Source organism: Manis pentadactyla, chromosome 10 (genome assembly GCF_030020395.1).
Source record: "Manis pentadactyla isolate mManPen7 chromosome 10, mManPen7.hap1, whole genome shotgun sequence".
In the NCBI taxonomy this organism is placed as follows: Eukaryota; Metazoa; Chordata; class Mammalia; order Pholidota; family Manidae; genus Manis; species Manis pentadactyla.
In genome coordinates, this window is record NC_080028.1 from 104,736,429 (window position 1) to 104,754,889 (window position 18,461).

General features: G+C 60.4%; 1 protein-coding gene across 6 annotated transcripts in view; it reads left to right on the forward strand.

The window, feature by feature from the left end:
- Nucleotides 1–18,461, forward strand: part of PRKAR1B (protein kinase cAMP-dependent type I regulatory subunit beta) — an 85,101-nt gene that overhangs the window by 55,467 nt on the left and 11,173 nt on the right. For all 6 annotated transcript variants that reach the window (XM_036933063.2, XM_057487494.1, XM_036933068.2 and 3 more), the window contains 3 exons: nt 6,214–6,372; nt 12,760–12,820; nt 16,590–16,711. In XM_036933063.2, the coding sequence (XP_036788958.2) occupies nt 6,214–6,372; nt 12,760–12,820; nt 16,590–16,711 (342 nt within the window). The remainder of the gene's footprint in view (nt 1–6,213; nt 6,373–12,759; nt 12,821–16,589; nt 16,712–18,461) is intronic.

An 18,461-nucleotide genomic window follows, 5' to 3' on the forward strand; every position in this document is an offset into this window, starting at 1 on the left:
GTGAGTGTGGCACACCGCCCCCCACCAATCACTCAGTACCACCTCACGGCCTTCTGCTCCCACTGCACTCCCTGCAGACCCTGCTCCACCCCGGCTGTGTCTCCCACACACCCTGGAAAACGCCCTTTCTGATGTGGGGAGAGGGTCCCAAGCTTGCCACGGCTGGAGGCTGTTGGCCGCCTCCCCCTCCAGTGCTGGGCTATAGCCAGCCACTGGACAGGCGTGGAATCACTGGCGGTATGAGAGGTGGGGCCCCCAGCCTGTCCCCCTTGGCTCAGGGGGACCTGCCCCCCTGAGGGTTGGGAGGCCTCTGGGCTGAGCAGGTCCTGAGGCCTCGTGCAGGAGGTGTGCTGCAGACTGGCTCCTTCACCTCAGACCCCCTGTAGGTGGCGAGGGCAGGAAGAAGGCCCTTGGGCCACTCACTCCACAGACCCCCTCCTGGCCCCCAAGGCAGGTCCCAGCTGGGCCGCGGGCCCCCTCGGGGAGCGGTCAGGCTAATGCCCAAGTTGAGAGGTGGTTCCCAGCCTCCCTGGCGGCTGACTCCTTGTCCCCAGCTGCCTTAAGGTTCGCCAAGCACTCTAGTGGCTTCTCTCCAGGCTGGGGAGATGTGGAGGCAGTTTTGTGTAGGGAAAAAATTAGGTCACCTGCTCGAAACTGGAGCTCCCCAAATATATTGTCTTGGCAGGTCCGGCGCCCACCCCTGGCCTCAGCGGCGCAGGCACAGACAGCTTTAAGGTGCTTGTCCCTGGCTCACCAGAGCCAGGGTGTCTGGGCCCCCAGGCAGTCGTCCACTTCCTGGCTGCAGTCTTGGATCTGGGACAGTGGGGCCCAGGTGGGACAAGGCAGTGACTTGTGGGGCCATGTAGTAATGCCTGTTGAGGTCGCATGCCTCCATCCATCTCATGGATGTTCCAGGCGGGCCAGGTGGGCGGTGGGCAGACCAGGCGGGTGCCCTGTGATGTGGGGCCCTTACCATGCAAGATAAACACCAGGCCGGCTGAGCAGTGTGGGCACAGGCCACACTAAAGGAATCAAAGGTGTTCAGTCAGACCTGGAGCAGAGGGTGGCGCGCCAGCTAGCCAGCAAGGTATGGGCCTGGGGGTGCCCGGATCCCTGCCCTTACTGCTCCCAGGGCCAACATTGCTGCTTCTTGGGCCAGGGCATCCTGTGGTTTGCTGCACAGGGGAAGGACCTCGCTGACCCGGCCTGGGGCACAAGGCCCTTCAGGCCAGGTGGGGGGTGTGAGGATTGCTTCTGGGGCCAGGGTGACGCCAGTGCTGCATGGGTGGGGCGGGGGGCAAGACCACCTGCCCTGCTGGCCGAGAAGGATCCGAGGCTCCTGTGTTTGGGGACAGGTCCCCCAGGACCCCAGCCTTTAATGGGCGGGCTTTTGGGGTGGGCTTCCTGAGAGCCCGTTCTGCAGAGTGGATGCTGCCCCATGACCAGTAGCACCCTCAGGATGGCAGGTGGCCGAGGCCAGGAATGCCAGGTTTGGTTTGAATCACTGTTTTCTAGGGAGACACCACAGTGTGTGTGCGTTGCCAGGAGCTATAATCCATTTTTCTAAGTTTAAAAATACCTTCCAATTTGATTTATTCGTGGAACATAGCATTTCTACTTAAAAGGACACTTGGCTGCTGACTTTAGGGCTCTGGGGCTTGGTTTTCTGTTTGAGGTCTGGTTCCTCCCTAATCTTGCAGGCCTTGTTATTTTAGGGCGGGGTTCTACCTCAATCCAGTCTCACAGCCCCCATGCCGGGCTCCCCCTTTCCACACGTGATGCCTGGGAGGACAGTTGTGTCCAGCCTCCCAGGTTGGGAGCAAGGCCTCTGAGCAGTGGCCCCGGAGAGGGTCCCAGGCATGGCTGTCTGGCTCCATGGATCTTCTGTTCCCTGAGCACTCTCTCTCCAGCCCCCAGGCCTTGGCCCCCACCATCCACCTTCTATCTTTGTGGATTTCATGACCCCAGGGGCCTCCTGGGAGCAGATCACAGTGTGTGTCATCCTGTAACTGGCTTGGGGTCCCTTCACGCTGGGGCAGATGCAACATCCCATCCTATCGAGGGCTGAGCAACATTCCATTGTGTGGTTGTGCCACGTTTGCTCATCTCCACTGCCGTGGCACGGGGCTGCCCCCTCCCGGTGACAAAGGTGCCACTGTGGACATGGGTGTGTAGGGGCTGAGCTCCCGCTCCCTGGTGTTCTCTGTCAGTCCTCTTTGAGTGCCATGTGGCTGTGGCCCAGGGCTGGCCGTGAAGCTTCCCTATGGCACTGTGTCACCCTCAGCACGTCCATGGCCCCGGCACATACTTTCTGTTCTCTGGTGGGGTCCTGGTGGCCCTGCTTTGGGCTCAGCTGGTAGTGACTGTCCTCTGGAACTGGGGAGCAGAGGAGCCCAGAGCCACCGAGTGCTGCTGGTGATGTGATCACGGGCAGTACAGGTGAGTGTTGGCAGCTTGCCAGGAGAGCGCTGGCCCTCATGCAGACCCCACAGCAGATCCTTTTTAAGGAAGGACACAGGCCCACCATGAGGTAGGCGGCACATGCTCAGATCAGGGTCCTGACAAGCCCCTGCCTCCATGTGCCATGATGGGATCACGGTTCTGCTTGGGGGCTTGGCTGGCCTGCCCCAGAGGGCTGGAAACAGCCTATTGGGCTGCTCTATGGAGCAGAAACACCCAACCCCTGGGCCAAGGACGACTGAGCCACAGAACTGGGTCCGCCTGGTGGAAGGACAGCGGGAGGAGGGTTCCCTGCCACCCCTGCAGCAGGGACACAGCAGTGGGCTCAGGATGCTTCTCCAGGATGCCCTCTGGGGTGGACACGAGGCAGCCGATGTACCTGGACAGGTGCCACTCACCTGCATGGACGTGCCCTGCTCTTTGTGGCGGGAACGCCGAAGGGGTGGCCGCCAGCTTTCTCTCACTATCTGTGAAAGCGACAGCAGCATGACCTTCAGATGGGCTGTGACAGGTCGGCTCCGTCTGCCTGCAGGAGGGGGGTGCTGAGGCCACAGGGCCCCCTTCTGCCTCAATCGGGGTAATTCGGGGGACTGGCTTTTTGTCCCCACATACCCCAGCAGTTCCCACCCCATTTCCATTTTCTGTGGAGTTGAGCTTGAGTTAAAATGCCCAGGGTGGGGCCAGGGACTGGAGGCCAGGAGGGAGAATCAGCTTCTGCCTGTCCTGGGAGACCCATGTCTGCCAGCAGCTTCCTGGCCCAGAACTTGTCCAACCTGGGCCTGTGTCAGAATCACCTGTTAGCATACTGGCTGGCAGCTGTACCCCCAGGGGCCTCGCCGGCAGGTGAACTGGCATCTTCACGATGTGATGCCCGGTCCCCAGACTGCCTGTTGAGGATCCTGGCTGGGGCCATGTCTCTTGGATGCCCCCGGCTGCCCCTCCTCCCTGCACTGAGGGAAGGGCTTGCATGGAGTAAGCCAGGAGATGCCAGGCTGCTGAACCTCTGCTTCCAGAGTGTGGCCCAAACCCTAACCTTTCTCCCCACTGCCTCTGCCCCCAGCGTCCCTGCCCCTGACTTCACTGCCCCAAGCTGTCTCCCCATATCTGCACAGCTGGCCCTGGCCTCTCAGGGCTGGGCCCCGGTCACCTCTGCGGAGAGTCCTCTGGGCCTTCCATCCCGTGGCCCTTCTCCCGAGCACTCTGCCGCCCCTGCTCTTTGCGGCTGCAGTGCCTTGTGTACAGAATACGTGTTTGTAGGATTCTTTGCCTACAGTCCTGTGAACAGGACTCGCCCACCTCCCACTGCAGTCAGAGGTGCTGGGCACAGGGGGCGCTCAGAACGCGTGGCAGGAAGGACAATGAGAGGCCAGGATGGTGGGGGAGCGCCACCCGCAGTCGGGAATCCGTGCTCAGTGGGGGAGTATGCATGTAGCTCCCACCCACTTTTAAAAGGAGAAGAAAAAACAAAAAGTGAAACAAAGCAAGAAGTAGCCCCTTGGCGTGCCAGCTGGGGTGGGGCCCAGCCCTGTGCCTGCTATGGTGACAGGGGCCAGTGTCCCGAGAAGGATGGCCCCTTTGTGCTCTGTGGGCAGCCCTGGGCTGTCTGGGCTCCGCACAATGGTTTTCTCTGACACCTCCCGGGAGCTCTCGCAGGCAGCACGTGTGGGTGTGAAGGGGTCCTCACTGCCCCTGTGGCGACGTGCTCTGGGCCCCACTCACAGCCACCCTGCCCGCTTTCTGGGGAAGCATCCTGGCAAGATGGGGTTGTGTTGCCCTCATGGGTCGGCTCTGCTGAGCCACTTCCCTGTTCACAGGGTCCCTTTGCTTCTCGGTGGGTGGGGGGTCCTGCCCTGGCAGCCGTCTGAGGTGAGGGCTTCCTCAGTCCCCTGAGGTGGAGGGCTGTGTGTCACGCAGAGCCCTCCCAGCCTCAGAATGACATCGCCCTGAGCCCGTGGAGCCGTCAGTCAGGACTTGGCGAGGCCCTCGCAGGAACAGATGTGCAGCGGGTGGGAAGCAACCGTTGAGAAATGGTGTTTAACAAAGTGGGCATCACACAGTGATGCGCCAGCCCCACCCCCAGCATTAGTGGTGAGGAGGGGGTGTGTGAGTCACCATGGGTGCCCGTGGCAGCATCACGCATTGCTGCCTGGCTCCGAGGCTGTACTCGCCGCGGAACGCTGCCCGCTGTAGCCAGGACAGCGAATGGACTAAACCACGAGCTGCACCTGGAGAACTTGTGCACCTTCATGTCTGTGCTTTACGCCTCTGCAGATGGGATTTACCAGCACGTAAGCCAAGCGCAAGCTGTGTGCTATGCCCAGGTGACCATGTCTAATGACACACCCTGTGCTTCCCACGGGCTCCGGGTCCTTTGAGCAACAAGAGGCAGAGGCAGAGGCTTGTGGGGTGTTCCCGGCAGTCCCCTTACTACTAAAATCCCCAGGCCTGTGCCCCTCTCCCAGGCACCCCCGAGTCCATGGCAAGGCCGGGTGGGCATATCCCCTGCCTCCTGGGAAGGACAGGATGTGTCTTTCGGTTCCTTGAGGGCCTTGTCACCCACAAGCTGGTGTTCCTTCTCCCTGTAGACCCAGCTGGCCTGACTTCCCTCCAGGAATGGGAGCAGGGTTTGGCCAGGCGGGGTGAGCGAGAGTCCAGGCCTGGGGTTCTTCAGGGATGGACACATGGCTCCGCCAGGTAGCTCCATGCCCCATGGTCCCTGTTCCCCTGAAGCTTTGTGCCCGACCCGCCGTCACTTGCACAAGTATGACGTCATCACCTGCGTGGCATTTCTTGTAGATGGGCAGCTCTGTGCATCAGTGACTAGAAAATGAGTCATTTTTCAGTAAGAATCACTCCTGTGATTCATCACAATCCATTCCTTCCCCAAATGCACCCATTCTGCCAATGGGAATCACTCTTTACACTCATTGACATGCTGGGGAATCAGTGCATTGTGTCAGGTCACAACCACGTCTGCATGAGCATGGCATAATAAACAATCTGCACTATTCTTGCCTGGATTGGGATGAGCTCGGCCAGTGCATGGTGGGGACTCTGTGCCGGCTGCGCGGCTCGGCGGCTGAAAGGGAATCTTGTCCGGGCCCTTCTTGGTGCTCTCAGTGGTGCCGGCCAGTGCTCCCACAGACCGTAGGCCCAGGAACTGTAGGTGCTCTCCACGGGGAGTGGAGGCCCTTGGAGAGAACAGTCCACGGTGCTCCCTCTGCCTGGAGCAGGGCTTCTTGAGGGCAGGGAGGGGCCCAGAGCAGCCAGGAGTGCAGGACGGCAGGAAGGAAGGGGCTGTTTGTGAATGAAGATGGCAAGAGGGCCTGCAGCCTAGGGCAAGGGCAAAGGGCATGATGGCCCCCAGGAACCACCGAGTCTGACTTGTTGGTGTGCAATTAGGGAAACTGAGGCTGCAAGGCCCCTCTGACGCTGACACTGGGGTCACAGACCTGCCTGAGAGGGGAGGTGGGGGGCTTGCCTTCCTAAGACTAGTAGCCCTTGGTGTTGACAGCAAGGGCCCTCATGCCTTTGGGGTACAGTGCCAGGACTCAGCCATGATTATGCCCACCCACCTGTGTGCAGGGCTGGGGTGGGGCAGGCCCCTTGGCCTGCAGAGAGACCATGCCCGGGCAGGGGTGGGGAATTCACCACGTGAGGGGCCATGGGTGCACAGCCAAGGAGGCTCCCAGTGTGGGAAGCGGCCAGAGGACCCACCACTCTCCATGGCGTGTCTCACTCTGTCCCCTGAAGGTGTATGTGAATGGAGAGTGGGTGACCAGCATCAGCGAGGGGGGCAGCTTCGGGGAGCTGGCCCTCATCTACGGCACCCCCAGGGCAGCAACCGTGAAAGCCAAGACCGACCTCAAGCTCTGGGGCATCGACCGGGACAGCTACCGGCGGATTCTCATGGTGAGTGGGGCCCAGGCTAGGGCAGCTTGTTGAGGTGTGCCCATCTCGGCCGAGCGTCTCCTGGGAACCTGGGATTGTCCAGGGGGCGTTGACAGGGCTGTGGGAAGATGTGCTGCTGGGAGGCATCCTGGGAAGCATCTTGGAAGGCAGGCAGGCAGCTGGGGAAGCCCTTTGTGCCCCGCTTCCCTTTCTCCTTCCAGCTGTCTGGAATGTGGTCATGATGGCTGGCACTCCAGCTGCCGTCATGGACCATGAGTGACTTTGAGAATGACACCCTTGCCCTCCCAAGGGCTGCACAGCTCTTGCTGGCTACGAAGCCCTGAGGAGCTGGCTGGCTGGCAGCACAGTGGGAAGGCCATTTGGGAGGCCTCCAGGCTTCCTCCTGCAGGCCTGCCCTTGGGTTTTAGTGGCTGTCCATTTAGGTTTTCTTGCTGGTACAGAGTGTGAGTGCTCGCTCGTGTGTAGGCCCACGGTGTGGCTGTGGGGCAGTGGGATGGATTCAGCAGCTGCCCTGGCGGGGTTCACCAGAGGCCCCTCCCAGGGGAGGAGGTGGGGTCTTCTGTGCCCACTTGATGCCCGGACGTACACATACCACCTGGCCAGCGGCTTGGAGCCGGGATGCATCAGAGAACAGCTGCGCCCATCCCTGAGATGCTGACGTGCTCGTGGATGAGATATTGCAGACAGATGCCCTCCTCAGATGCCACGCTTGCTGTGGAAGAAGGCAGCGTGGCGGGGCCATGGGTGGGCAGTGGGTGCTGTTTTGTAGAGAGGCCTCGCAGGCCCCTCTCATAGAGGGTGGTACTGGAGCACAGCAGGGACCCCCTGGAGGGAGGGGTGAGGTGGGCCCAGGGTGGACCTTCGGTGCCTGCTCCATTTGCCCTCCCAGGGGCTGCATGGCTGTTGCTGGCTACCAGGCGCCCATGGGGCCTTGGCATCCCCCTGTGTCCAGCAAGGGGGCTGTGGCTCTGGGGCTGTCCAGGGAATGGGGGACAGGCCCCAGGAGCCTGGAGTGAGGCCTGTCCTGGTTCACCATGAAGCCAGGCCCTCCACGGGGCAGGGGCCGCCGTCCATCAGGCTCTGCGCAGGGAGCAGCGTCCACGCCCTCAGCAAGCATTGCCGGGCGCCTGCCGAGTGCTGAGCTTCTCTGGTCTGTGGACACCTGTGCCCTTGTGAACAAATGGTGCTGAACACGTTTCTCTTTGTCTCACACCTGCTGACTGCTTCCCGGGACGCCTGGGGCCCCCTCTCTCGGAGAGGCCGGCTGCTCTGGGGTGAAGGCGCATGGTCCGACTCCTCCGTGTGCACAAGCCATAGTTTCGCTGCCGTCCACACCGAGTCTCCTTGGCTGTGGGATTTCTGTGTCCGGAACCTTGTATTCAGGGAAGTTCCCAAACCACCGGGGCAGCTGGCGTTTCCTGTGTCTTAATTCTGGATTCCTCTGCGCTAAGAATAGCTGCAGCTGCGTCTGGTGTCTGCCGAGCCTCCTGTCTTGGGAGAGAAAATGACAGCTCCCCGCGGAAGGGAGTGTCCTGCAGGATGGCATCATTTCTGCTTCAGCCCTTGATTCAGGTGGACTGGGGTGCAGTGAGCTGTCCACCATGCAGCCACTGGGTAGCGCTGAGCTGGAACACGCCACAGAGACACGGGAACAGGGGCACATGGGATCAAGGGAACACAGGAACTGGGGGATGCATGAATGGGGGACATGGAATGGGATGTAGGAATGGAGGGGAATCTGGGGGACATGGGAATGGGGGTTATGTGGGAATGAGGAGACATAATGGGGGGATGTGGGAACAGAGGGGAATCTGGGGAGGTGCGCGTGGGAGGGGGGTATGGAATGGGAGGAATCTGGGGTATGTGGGAATGAAGGGACATCGGAATAGGGAAACTGGGGGGACATGGGAATAAGGGAATATGGGAATGGGGAAAGTTGGAAGGACGTGAGAATTGGAGTGACTTGGGAATAGGGGTGCTGGTGGCATCTTCAGAGAGCAGGCCCCCTCCTGAAATATGGATTTGCCTTCAGGCTGGTGGAATCCCCGGATCTCTGATCTGAGAGTTCCCCCAATGTCCCATCTCTTCCCTGTGTGGTGGCATGGAGGGGCTCAGCAGGCCCCTCCTCCGGGCTCCCAGGCCGGACTGGCATCCCCAAGCTCCTTCTTGTAAGCTTTAGGACCTTGTTCACCCTGTGCTGGGAGGCAGTGGGGGGATTGTAGTGGAGCCGTGCTCACTTGGCTGGGGCCTGGGCCCCTCGGTGTTAGGTGAGACCCCCTGCCCCACCTGCTGGGCCCTCTGGCTTCCCACCCGTGTATCAGGGCCTGGGGCCCCTCCTCCCTTCACTCCAGGCCTTGCCTGGGGTCCATGATATCTGTGGGCCTGCAGCCAGTGCAGGGGTTGGGTGGGCTTTCTGGAGCTTTGTTCGTGGCTTTGATGGAGTGGCTGTGGGGGGCCGCGGGCTCATCTTGGAGTTTGGTGTTATGGGGAAGGGCCCCCGGGCGCAGTCCAGCCAGGCATTTCGAACACTCTGATTTTCCGGGCTTGGTATGGAAACGGCCAGGAGTTTCCCTGCTGCCTGGGGATGTGTGTGCCCTGTCTGGAGCCTGGCCGTCCCCACAGACCCTGGCCCCGAGCCTGTCCTTGGGGCCAGCTGGGCCAGGCAGGCGGGATGGGGGGCCTGGACTGTCAGGCATTTCAGGCTCGAGTCTCAGGACAGAATGCTTCCCTCAGACATCACAGTAGAGTGGGAAGACCCTCCGGTCAGGGTTGCACCAGTGGCTTGGGCTGGGGGATGGGCGGGCCAGTCTCCAGCCGTGAGCAGGGTGATGGTGGCCCCAAGACAGCTGTCCTCTCCTTGCCCACCCCTCCTGGATCAGGGGTGGGCCGCCTGCTGGGCCCTCCCTATGCAGGGGTTGAGAGAGCAGCTGGGGAAGCGTGGGGAAGCTGGAGGAGCCGAGGTTGCCTGGGGCCAGGCAGGCCTCCCCCCCATCTCTGCTTCTGGAGGTGAGCCCGATGCCCCCCTGCAGAGGCCTGCAGCAGGCCCCAAGGAGACAGGCAGCGCTGAGCCCAGACCCAGGCCCCATCCCTGCAGCACCCCGACCAGTGAGGTCCTTGGGCAGACACCGGGGAGCTGCCAGGCCTCATCAGGAGGCTGGGAGCCCCCCCCCTCCGGCGCCATGGCCTTGGGCAGCCCGGTGCCCAGCGGGACTCATAGCTCCAGCCTCACCGGCACATAGCCCACTCTGGGTGCCAGCAGACTCGGCTGGCCGCCTCCCACCTGCTCACCCAGGCTCCCTGCTCAGCCTTGCCTGGTGTCTCCATCGGAAGACCCTGTTCCATGAGGAGGGTGCCTTTTGGCTGGCCTCCCTCCCAGAAGGTCCCAGGTGGCCGTGCTCAGCTGCCCGGCAGCAGGAGGTGGATGGGCCGGCTGCAAGTCTAGGGTCTGGGCAAACACACGTGCGTTCCAGTGGGCGGGGGTAGCTGCTGGGGGTCAGTGTGAGCTATACGTTATCTTTCAAAGGAAATGGCTTTTTCCTGGCCAGTGCGGGTCTAAGTGGCTCAGGCTGAGCCAAGCATGTGCTGCCTGCATGCAGACTGCCTCTGAGGGGAGAGACTCCTCGGTCTGCTGCTGACTGCCTGGACATGGTGTTCGCCGTGGCCACCGGCCAGCAGTGCACAGGCCCCTCTGTGCCCTCTCCGTCCAGTGTGAGGTGGCTGGACCTGCTGGACGAGTCCCCAGCCCTGGTGGGGCTCTTTGCCGGATGGAGGGGCCTGGGGTGGCTCTGCCTTCCATGGGAGGTAAGACTCCCCAGGGTCTAAAATGGGAACTTGCAGCCCTTTTAGCCTTGGTCTGGCCCATAGCCTCAAAGAGCTGATGGCAAGAGGCCCAGGGTGGCCTGGGTCCCCTCATTTGTCACTAGCCTTTCTGGGACCCTTAGGGGCAGGAAGTAAGACCTCCCCCTTGTCGACAAGGAAACTGAGGCTCAGAGAGGTGAGTACTGGGTGAGGGTTGGAGACTTGGACCAAGGCTGTCTGAATTCCCGTGCATTCAGGCCTTGGGCTCCCATCCTGCGTGTCCGATGGGTCCCCAACTACCATGAGCCCCAGGTACTCTGAGCTCTGGAAAACATGCCCCCAGCCACTGGGGGTGACTGGGTGAGAACAGAGATGATTCAGTGGGAGCGTAGAGCCTCCCACAGGCTCCTGATAGATGCCAGAAACATCTGGTTGGGGTTCTGCCTCCCGGAGGAGCCCCTGGCAAGTGGGTGGGAAGCTTCCAATAGCGTCCTTTGGAGGAGGAGGTTCAGGCCCACCAACTGGGGTGCCTTTCAGGGTCTTGTTTCTGGTCTTTTTTCTCCTTTCACATGTTGCTTGGTGGCTGAGACCCCAGCTGTAGGGACCCAGGAGACCTGGTGGCTGCAGGCATCAGCTGTGCTCGGTGGGCCTCCCAAGGAGGAGGGCACATTGGCAAGGACCTTGTTACTGGCCAGGCAGGACAAGGGACCCGCCTGCACCATGCCAATGGACGTCAGCAGCCAGGGAGCTGCCCACAAACCTTAGAAGAGCTTGTCCTTTCCTCCCTTGTTAGGTTTGGCTGGGTGTATCAGTTAGCTGTTGCTGGTGAACAAGTTTCCCCAAAGCTCTGTGGCTGTGACAGTGGAACATTTGTTAAGCAGTGTCTGTGGGTTCTGAAGGAAGCAGCGTGGCCGGGTGCCCTGGCCTGGGAATGCCCCTGCTGCATCCTCCATGGGGCTGGCTCCCGTCCTGCTGGCTGGCCCGAGGGGCTGTGCTCCTGTGTGGGCCTCCCTGTGGCTGAGCTGTCTGAGAGGGAGCAAGGTGGGAGCTGGTGTCCTTTACAGTCCAGCTTTGGAAGTCTCAGATCACCACCCCCAGCGTCCTCTCAGTTACTCCAGTCAGCCCCATCCCGTGTGGGACCCGACCACACTAAATGGAAATACAGGGGTGGGATCATGCGGGCTGTCATACAAGCTGGCCACGCCGGCTGTGAGAGGGATACTCAGAGCACAGTGCTTAAACCGCATGGTTATTTCTCAAGTTCAAGGAGCCTGGAGTTTGTCTCTAGGGTGGGCACATTGTTCCAGGGGATCAGAGAACCCAAACCTCTCACCCTGTTTCTCCTTTTGTCCACAACAGCCCAGGGTGGCTGCTGGGGCTCCAGCCATGATCTCCGTATCCCAGCTAGTTGGAAGGAAGGAAAGGGCATGGCTTTTCCCATTAAGGGTATGTCCCAGATTGCACACATATCTTCTGTTTATAATCTATTGGTCAGAATGGGGTCAGCAGGCCCGCTGGAATGGGTGGTGGGTGCCTGGTGAGAGCCGTGTTCGAGGTGGTTTCCTGTCTCGCTGCTGGAGGGATCCAGGACCTCAAGTCATGAAGGCAGAGACACCAGGGCAGCCTGGGTTTTTATTCCTGCTTCCAAGGCTTATCTAGGGTGAAATACTAGATGTCTCTGGAAACAAGGATGATGGCATGCACCTCTTAACAGGGCCGCCACCAGGTTGAGGCGGGTCAGAGTGTCTGAGAGACCCACCAGGGTGACTGGTCTCCGGTCTCAGGTCCCTGGTAGAGCTTGTCTGTCAAGCCTGTTCACATGCCAGGTGAACCTGTGGCTCCTGCCAGTGGGTGAGGCTGTTGGAATTGAACCAAACCAGGCTTGCTGTCTCCTGGCGGCCCGTGGTCCCTCTGCTGAATGTCCAGCAGTTGGTAGCATGCACGGTGGGTGCTGTGGACAGCTGTGGGGTTGGTGCACTGTGCCAGGACAGTAGGCTATTGGGCGGGAGGGTGGAGGCCCAGGCCGTGTGGGACATGTGCCTGAGGCCCAGGTGCCCGTTCCCGTTTCTGATGCACACAGGCTGGTGGCACCTGTTCACTGGTTGTGTGTGACTCAGCGGGTTTTCCTCTGGGGACGGGAGCTGCTCTCCTCCACACATCTGCTCTGCAGTGGCTCAGTGTCTCTGTGTTGGGAGAGTCCAGCTGCACACGGCACCCCATCTCGTCAGGGCCCCTCCCTTCAGCACACAGGCAGCGCAGGACTCTGATCGGCTGAGTGCCCACCTTGTAGGCCAGTGGCTGGCCCAGCTGGACAAGGGATACCATCTGACCAGGGGGTGGGAGGGTGGCGGCAGCCCTTCTGGGCCCAGGGGAGAGGCGGGAAGTGAGGGACAGGTGCAGAGACCCAGGATGGGGAGGAAAGGGCACCAGCAGGGCAGCTTGCTCAGGCCCTTGCCCATCGAGGGGCTTCTGGGACAAGGGATGATGGAGGGTCGAGTCATCTGGGAAGAGGCCTCAGGGCATCTGGTAGCACCAGAATGGCTCAGGCATGAAGGCCTACCTCCCGTGTTGTGTTCTTTCTCCCCACAGGGCAGCACGCTGAGAAAGCGCAAGATGTACGAGTTGTTCCTGAGCAAGGTCTCCATCCTGGGTCAGTGCCCGTGGCGCCTCCCACCTGCCATTTCCATGTGCCCCGCGTGGCTGGCAGGGTCAGTGTACTTGCTGTTAGCAAGTTTGGGACACACACAGACACTCACCTGCACATGCACACTTACCATGTGTGCGCACACACCATACATGTGTGTGTGCACAGCAACTACACGCACACATGCACACACACACACTTGCACAGGCACACCACATATACGTGCACGTGCACTCACATGCAGCTATTTGCCAGTTAAACCAAGAGCTCTGTGCCTGCCCATTGAGGGCACTGCCCTGTCCACCCAGCAGACCCCCTGCTCATGCCCAGCTTGCCCATCTTCCCCTCCACCCTCATGTTACCACCCTGAGCCTGTCCTCCACATCGGTGGTTTTGAGCTGAGAGTCCGGTTTGCGTCCTGGTAAGTGTGGCCAGTGGGGTCAGAAAGAGGAAGAAACACAAAACCTGCTGGGTGGGGGGCATGTCACCAGTGGGGTCTCTGCCTGCGGGTGTGGGCGCAGGACTGGCAGCTGTCCATGTGCCCATGGAGCTGGGATGCCCCAGGCTGCGTGGAGCATGCGCATGGGGACCCTCAGCCAGCTCCTCACCTGGGCTGAGTGTCCCACTTAACTCCCCCTCCTGGCCCCCTGGTCCAGGCTGTCGAGATGTGGGAAGGGCTCCTGCCTGCCCTTCAAACAGGCTGGGGGCGGGGGAGCCTCCACCCAGACCCCACATCAGGTGTGAACAAGACCAGCCGGATGCAGGAGCCGCAAAAGGGAACTCAGAGCAGGTGGCTGATGACCCAGTCAGGAAGACCGTGCATCCTGGAGATCACGTTCCCGTGTGGAATGCTGTTTGGCAGCATGGATGAACGAAGTGGGAGGGCGGAGGCCAGAGAAGAAACAGCAGAGTGGCAGAGTGGGGTCAGCGGGAGCCAAGAAGCCCAGGACCAAGGCAGCGGCTGGCAGCCTCGGCCGAGCCCGGGCACTGCGCGTCACCCATCTGTGCTTCAGGGGCATTTCCCGCGAGGCTTAGAGGCCCGCCGTGGACGCACACCTAAGCAGTCTTCACTGCGGGCGGCAGGAGCGGCCTGTCTGTCCTCATGGGAGGGTGATGCCTGTCTGCTGGCACGTCCTGCACAGTGGCCGGTACAGCCTCGCACACCGTGGACCAGTGTGGCCCTGACGGAATGCAGCTCGTGTAGACCGTTCACCTGTCTCCTGTTCGGACCTGTGGCTAGAATGGAGTTTGTGATGTCACTGGTTATTTCTGGGTGGCATGTTTGAAGTTTCTTCATGTCCTGTGCACTTTGTACTTTCCTGAGTTATCTGTAGCAAGCATGAGTAACCCAAACGCCCCTGGTGGAGCAGGTCTGCAGGGGCTGAGCCCCGGGACCGCTGGTGGTGCCTGCCTGGCTCCGGCTGAAGCCATGCCTGACGCCATGTCCCAGGAGGAGGATCAGCAGCCTACAGGTGCTTCGGGGCAGTGCATGGCTCCCTGAACCTGCTCGGCGGCCTGGCAGGGTCAGCACTTCACGGCCGGGCTTGCACACGGTGGAGCTGGCTCCACTCAGAGCTGCCTGCCCAGGGGAACCCCAGGCCCATCCATTCATGTGAAAAACATCACCTCACATCTGCCATTTTAGCCATTTTAATCTCAGGGCATTGAGGACACTCAGTATTGTGCCCATGGCCCCCTCTGGTTCCAGAACTTTCTCCTCATCCCCTTGGATCCTGTGCCCATCAGTGGCCCCTCCACACCCACCACCCTGGCAGCTACATCTGCTCTCTGCTTGTCTGGACACTTGGTACTATGGAGCCACACCATGTGGGTTTCTCACCGCCCATGTGCCCCACCACACATGTCTGTCAGACCCTCTCACCGCAACCACTCAGCCTCCACCCAACTTTGTCCCCTGTGATTCATGTGATTGCCACACCAAGTGCCACTGGCTTCTCTGTGGCCATTGGAAAGTAACATCAGGACTGTGATCCCCTCGCCTGCTCAGTCACTATTAGCTGCACAACATCCCCCACAAAGTGGCTGACGGCTGCCACTGGCAGGTGGCTCCGGGCTGACCTGTGGATGCTGGCCTCTCCCCTCAGCAGGGACCTGGACGTGGTGATTGTGCATCTGTGCCCGGAGGGTCAAGGTTGTCCTCCTGCACATGCAAAGGGTCCCAGATGCGGCAGGCACAGATTGTGACCCTTGGATTCCATCCTGAGTTGTCATGGGGCCAAAGCTGTCCCTGCCCAGCAGGTGTGCCCGCTTCCCTCCTTCTTGTTGTCACGTGGATGGACCCCTCACTGTCTCATCCCTGAGCTTCAGGCTGACCTCTGTGTAGCACTCGTGGGTGAGCCTTCCTTTATTCTGCACGCTTCCAGGGTGCCACATGGAAAATCCCTCTTGGGAAAGGGGACTGTGCCTGGCAGACCTGCCCACAGCCTCCACCATTGTCCCTGCAGGGTGGCAGTGAGCACCTGGAGCCCTCAACGCAGGGACTGAGCCAGCAGAGAGGCCCCAGTTGCTCCTGGGTCCTGGCTGCAGAGACATTTCAAACTTTGGGACCAAATGGCCGCCTTCGCACAGCATCTGCTGTGGTTTTCTCTTAAGGTTGAGGCCACTGAGGGTGGAGTGGGTGCGCATCTCAATGCTCAGACCTCAGGCCATTACAGATTTTAGAAGTAGCAGACAAAGCCTGCTGATCAAACATCAGGACGTGGATCTCCACCTGCGGTGTGACTCGTGCCCCTGTGCTCTTGCTGGGGAGCCAGCATACACCCCGTCTGTGCTTACATGGGCCTGTGGCCGGTTCCTCCAGATGCGTCATGGTTTCACTCAAAAGTCACCCATGCTACTTGTTCACAGGGCATTCATAGATGGGTGGTTCCCAGTTGCAATTCACTGAGCAGCTTCCGTTGAGCCCAGGCCTCGTTTTGTGGGGGGGGGGGTGTGAACAGCCCCCAGTGGCTCTGCTCCTTCCCCGCAGAACTGCTCCAGCTGGGCTTAGTCCAGAGCCTGTCCTTTCAAACACGTGGTGGTGGCAGCCGCTCTGAGGCAGAGTCCCTCTCCTAACCTACACTCCCGTAAGCACTTTGTATTTTTAGCAGCTGACCTACATAAGTAGCATCTGATAAGTGTAGGCCAGGAAAGTTCATTTTGCCAAAAACGAACTAGTTAATCAGGGGATCGGTATTCCTTATAAAAGGAGCATGTTGTGTTTTTCCATCCCGAGGTTGAGGGATGGATAATGATGGGGAGGGGAGGGCCTGTGAAGGTGTGGAGGGATTCAGAATTTGTAAGCATTAAAGATAAGCTTTCCCTGTGTCCTGACCTAAAATAACGGAAGCATACCTGCCTCAGGGTTGTGACATAATGCACGTTGGTGTCCTTGAGCGGCTGTGGTGGTGTCTCTGGACCATGTGGGTTATTTTAAACTGCTTAGTAGCACTAGTATTTAGCGGCGATTCTATTTGCAAGCACATGGGCAGCTCTGCTCTTTTGAGGATGCCAGTGCTGAGTCAAGGCAGACCGCCTGGGGCATCTGGGGAGGGTGTCAGAGCAGCTTGGCTCTAAACAGGCACCCAGGGGGCGTCAGCCCAGCATCCTGTCCCGGTTCTCAGGCCCCATGTGGGACCCGGACATGCTGTGTTTCACTCATTCTCCCCAGACATACTTTGTTTCGCTCACTCTTCCTGTGGCAAAGCGGGGTCTGGGGTGAGGAGTGGGGCCATGCTCACCCTCAGGCTGGTGATGTCCTCTGTGTCCCCCACAGAGTCCCTGGAAAAGTGGGAGTGCCTGACGGTGGCCGATGCCCTGGAGCCGGTCCAGTTTGAAGACGGAGAGAAGATCGTGGTCCAGGGTGAGCCTGGGGATGACTTCTTCATCATCACGGAGGTGAGCCCTGCTTGCCTTGCGGCCCTGCGGGCTGGGCTGGGGGCAGAGAGGAGTGGGGCGCCGCCTTCCTCCTGCAGAGCCTGAGGGGGTCCCACCCTCACCATCCTGGCCGCAAAGCTGGCCTGTAGGTCGCCAGCCTCACACAGCCACACTGGGCTGACACCCCCACGAGGGCAAGTTGACCTGGGTGGGTGGGCTGTTCCTACCACGGACCCGGGTGTGACAGAGCCCTGGGGTCTGCCACACATTACCACCTGAGGCTACAAGCTTGATTTTAAGTAATGGCACCAATTTTGTCCACCTGGATTCGCACAAGTCAGTCTTATTGTCCTTGCGCCCCACCCCCACCCCTGCCTGCGACAGCTGGCTCTGGGGCCATAGTCTGTGGCAGCCACCCTCGAGCCTGTTACTGATGGGGGCATGCAGCTGCCGTGCCTGGGCGTTACCCCGGGGCTGTGCCCGCCCAGTTAGCTGCCAGGAATGAGCAAGGGGCTGCCCCACAGTGTGGGCAGCCCTCCCAGTTCCATGGAGCCGGAAGCATGTCACCGCTTGGCTCATTTCCCGCCTCTGTGGACCGGGTGGGAGGAATTTGACATCTGCATGTCCATTAGGGCACAAGCTTCAGCTGTGTGTTTGCTGTGGGAGGAAGGGAGCCTTCAGTGTGGTGGGCGATCGTGCTGTCATCCAGATGAAATGCCTGCCTGGTGGCAGGGGAGCCACGTGCCACCCGGGAGGGCTGTCGCTGTCCTGCATGTCTGATTGGCGAGGAGATGTACCAGGAGCTCAGCCCCCGGGGGACGCGTGGCCCACATCACCAGACTTGGGGGCCACTTCCATGGTTTAAATGACAGATTTGCTGGGTGGCCAGTGTCGGGTGAGACCCTCTACACCCCCTTGCTGGCATTTACCCACCTGCAGCTCATCCTTCAGGTTCCCACGGACGGGAACGTGAACCTCACCAGAAGCCCATCCGTGCCAGGCCTTGTTTAGGGCTCCTCCTGCTGCCCAGCAGGTGGTCTGGAAGGCTGCAGGGCTGGCTGAGAGCAGCGGTTCACCGGCCGTTTGGGAGCTTGTGCCTGGTGACCTCCTGAGTGCCCAGCACTGAGCCGGGGCAGAGGGGCACTCTGCAGCTGCATGCAAATGAGGACACAGGTGCCGCACCTGAGCTCCCAGGGTGTCTGCGCTTATGCAGGAACCCGGTGCAGGGAGAACAGGGGCAGCATCGTTGCCTTTGGGCAGGATAATCGTTCTATGACTGTTTCTCTAAAAAGCAAAAAGGAAGGAAGAAGGAATCACACCACAGGAGGGACGATTACGGCTCCTGTTAGCATTGAGGGGCCCGGGCTCCCCAGATGAGAGGGGAGCAGACTGCATTTCCAGCTTCCACCTCCAGCCGCCATGTCAGAAACCCCCAGAGGCACTGGCCCTGAGCTCCGTGGTGCCCCCGCTGGGCAGGGCCAGGCCAATCTTCTTAGTTGCTGCCTGCGCCGGGCGCCCCTGAATTCCAAGGCTCTTACTGCAGAGCTTCTGGGAGATGGTGGCTGGCTGTGTGTGGGCATTGCCCAGTGCCCCGTCTGGAGAGGCCCAGGTCTGACCCATTGCCTAGAGGACAGCCCACAGATGTTTATGCTCTGCATGACCAGCCGGGGCAGGGATGGTGGAAGTGACGTCTTGGGGTGTCTCTGGACTGATATCTTCCCTCCACCCTCGATTTATTTAGAGCCTTTCTGGCCCCCAAATCTGTGGAGTT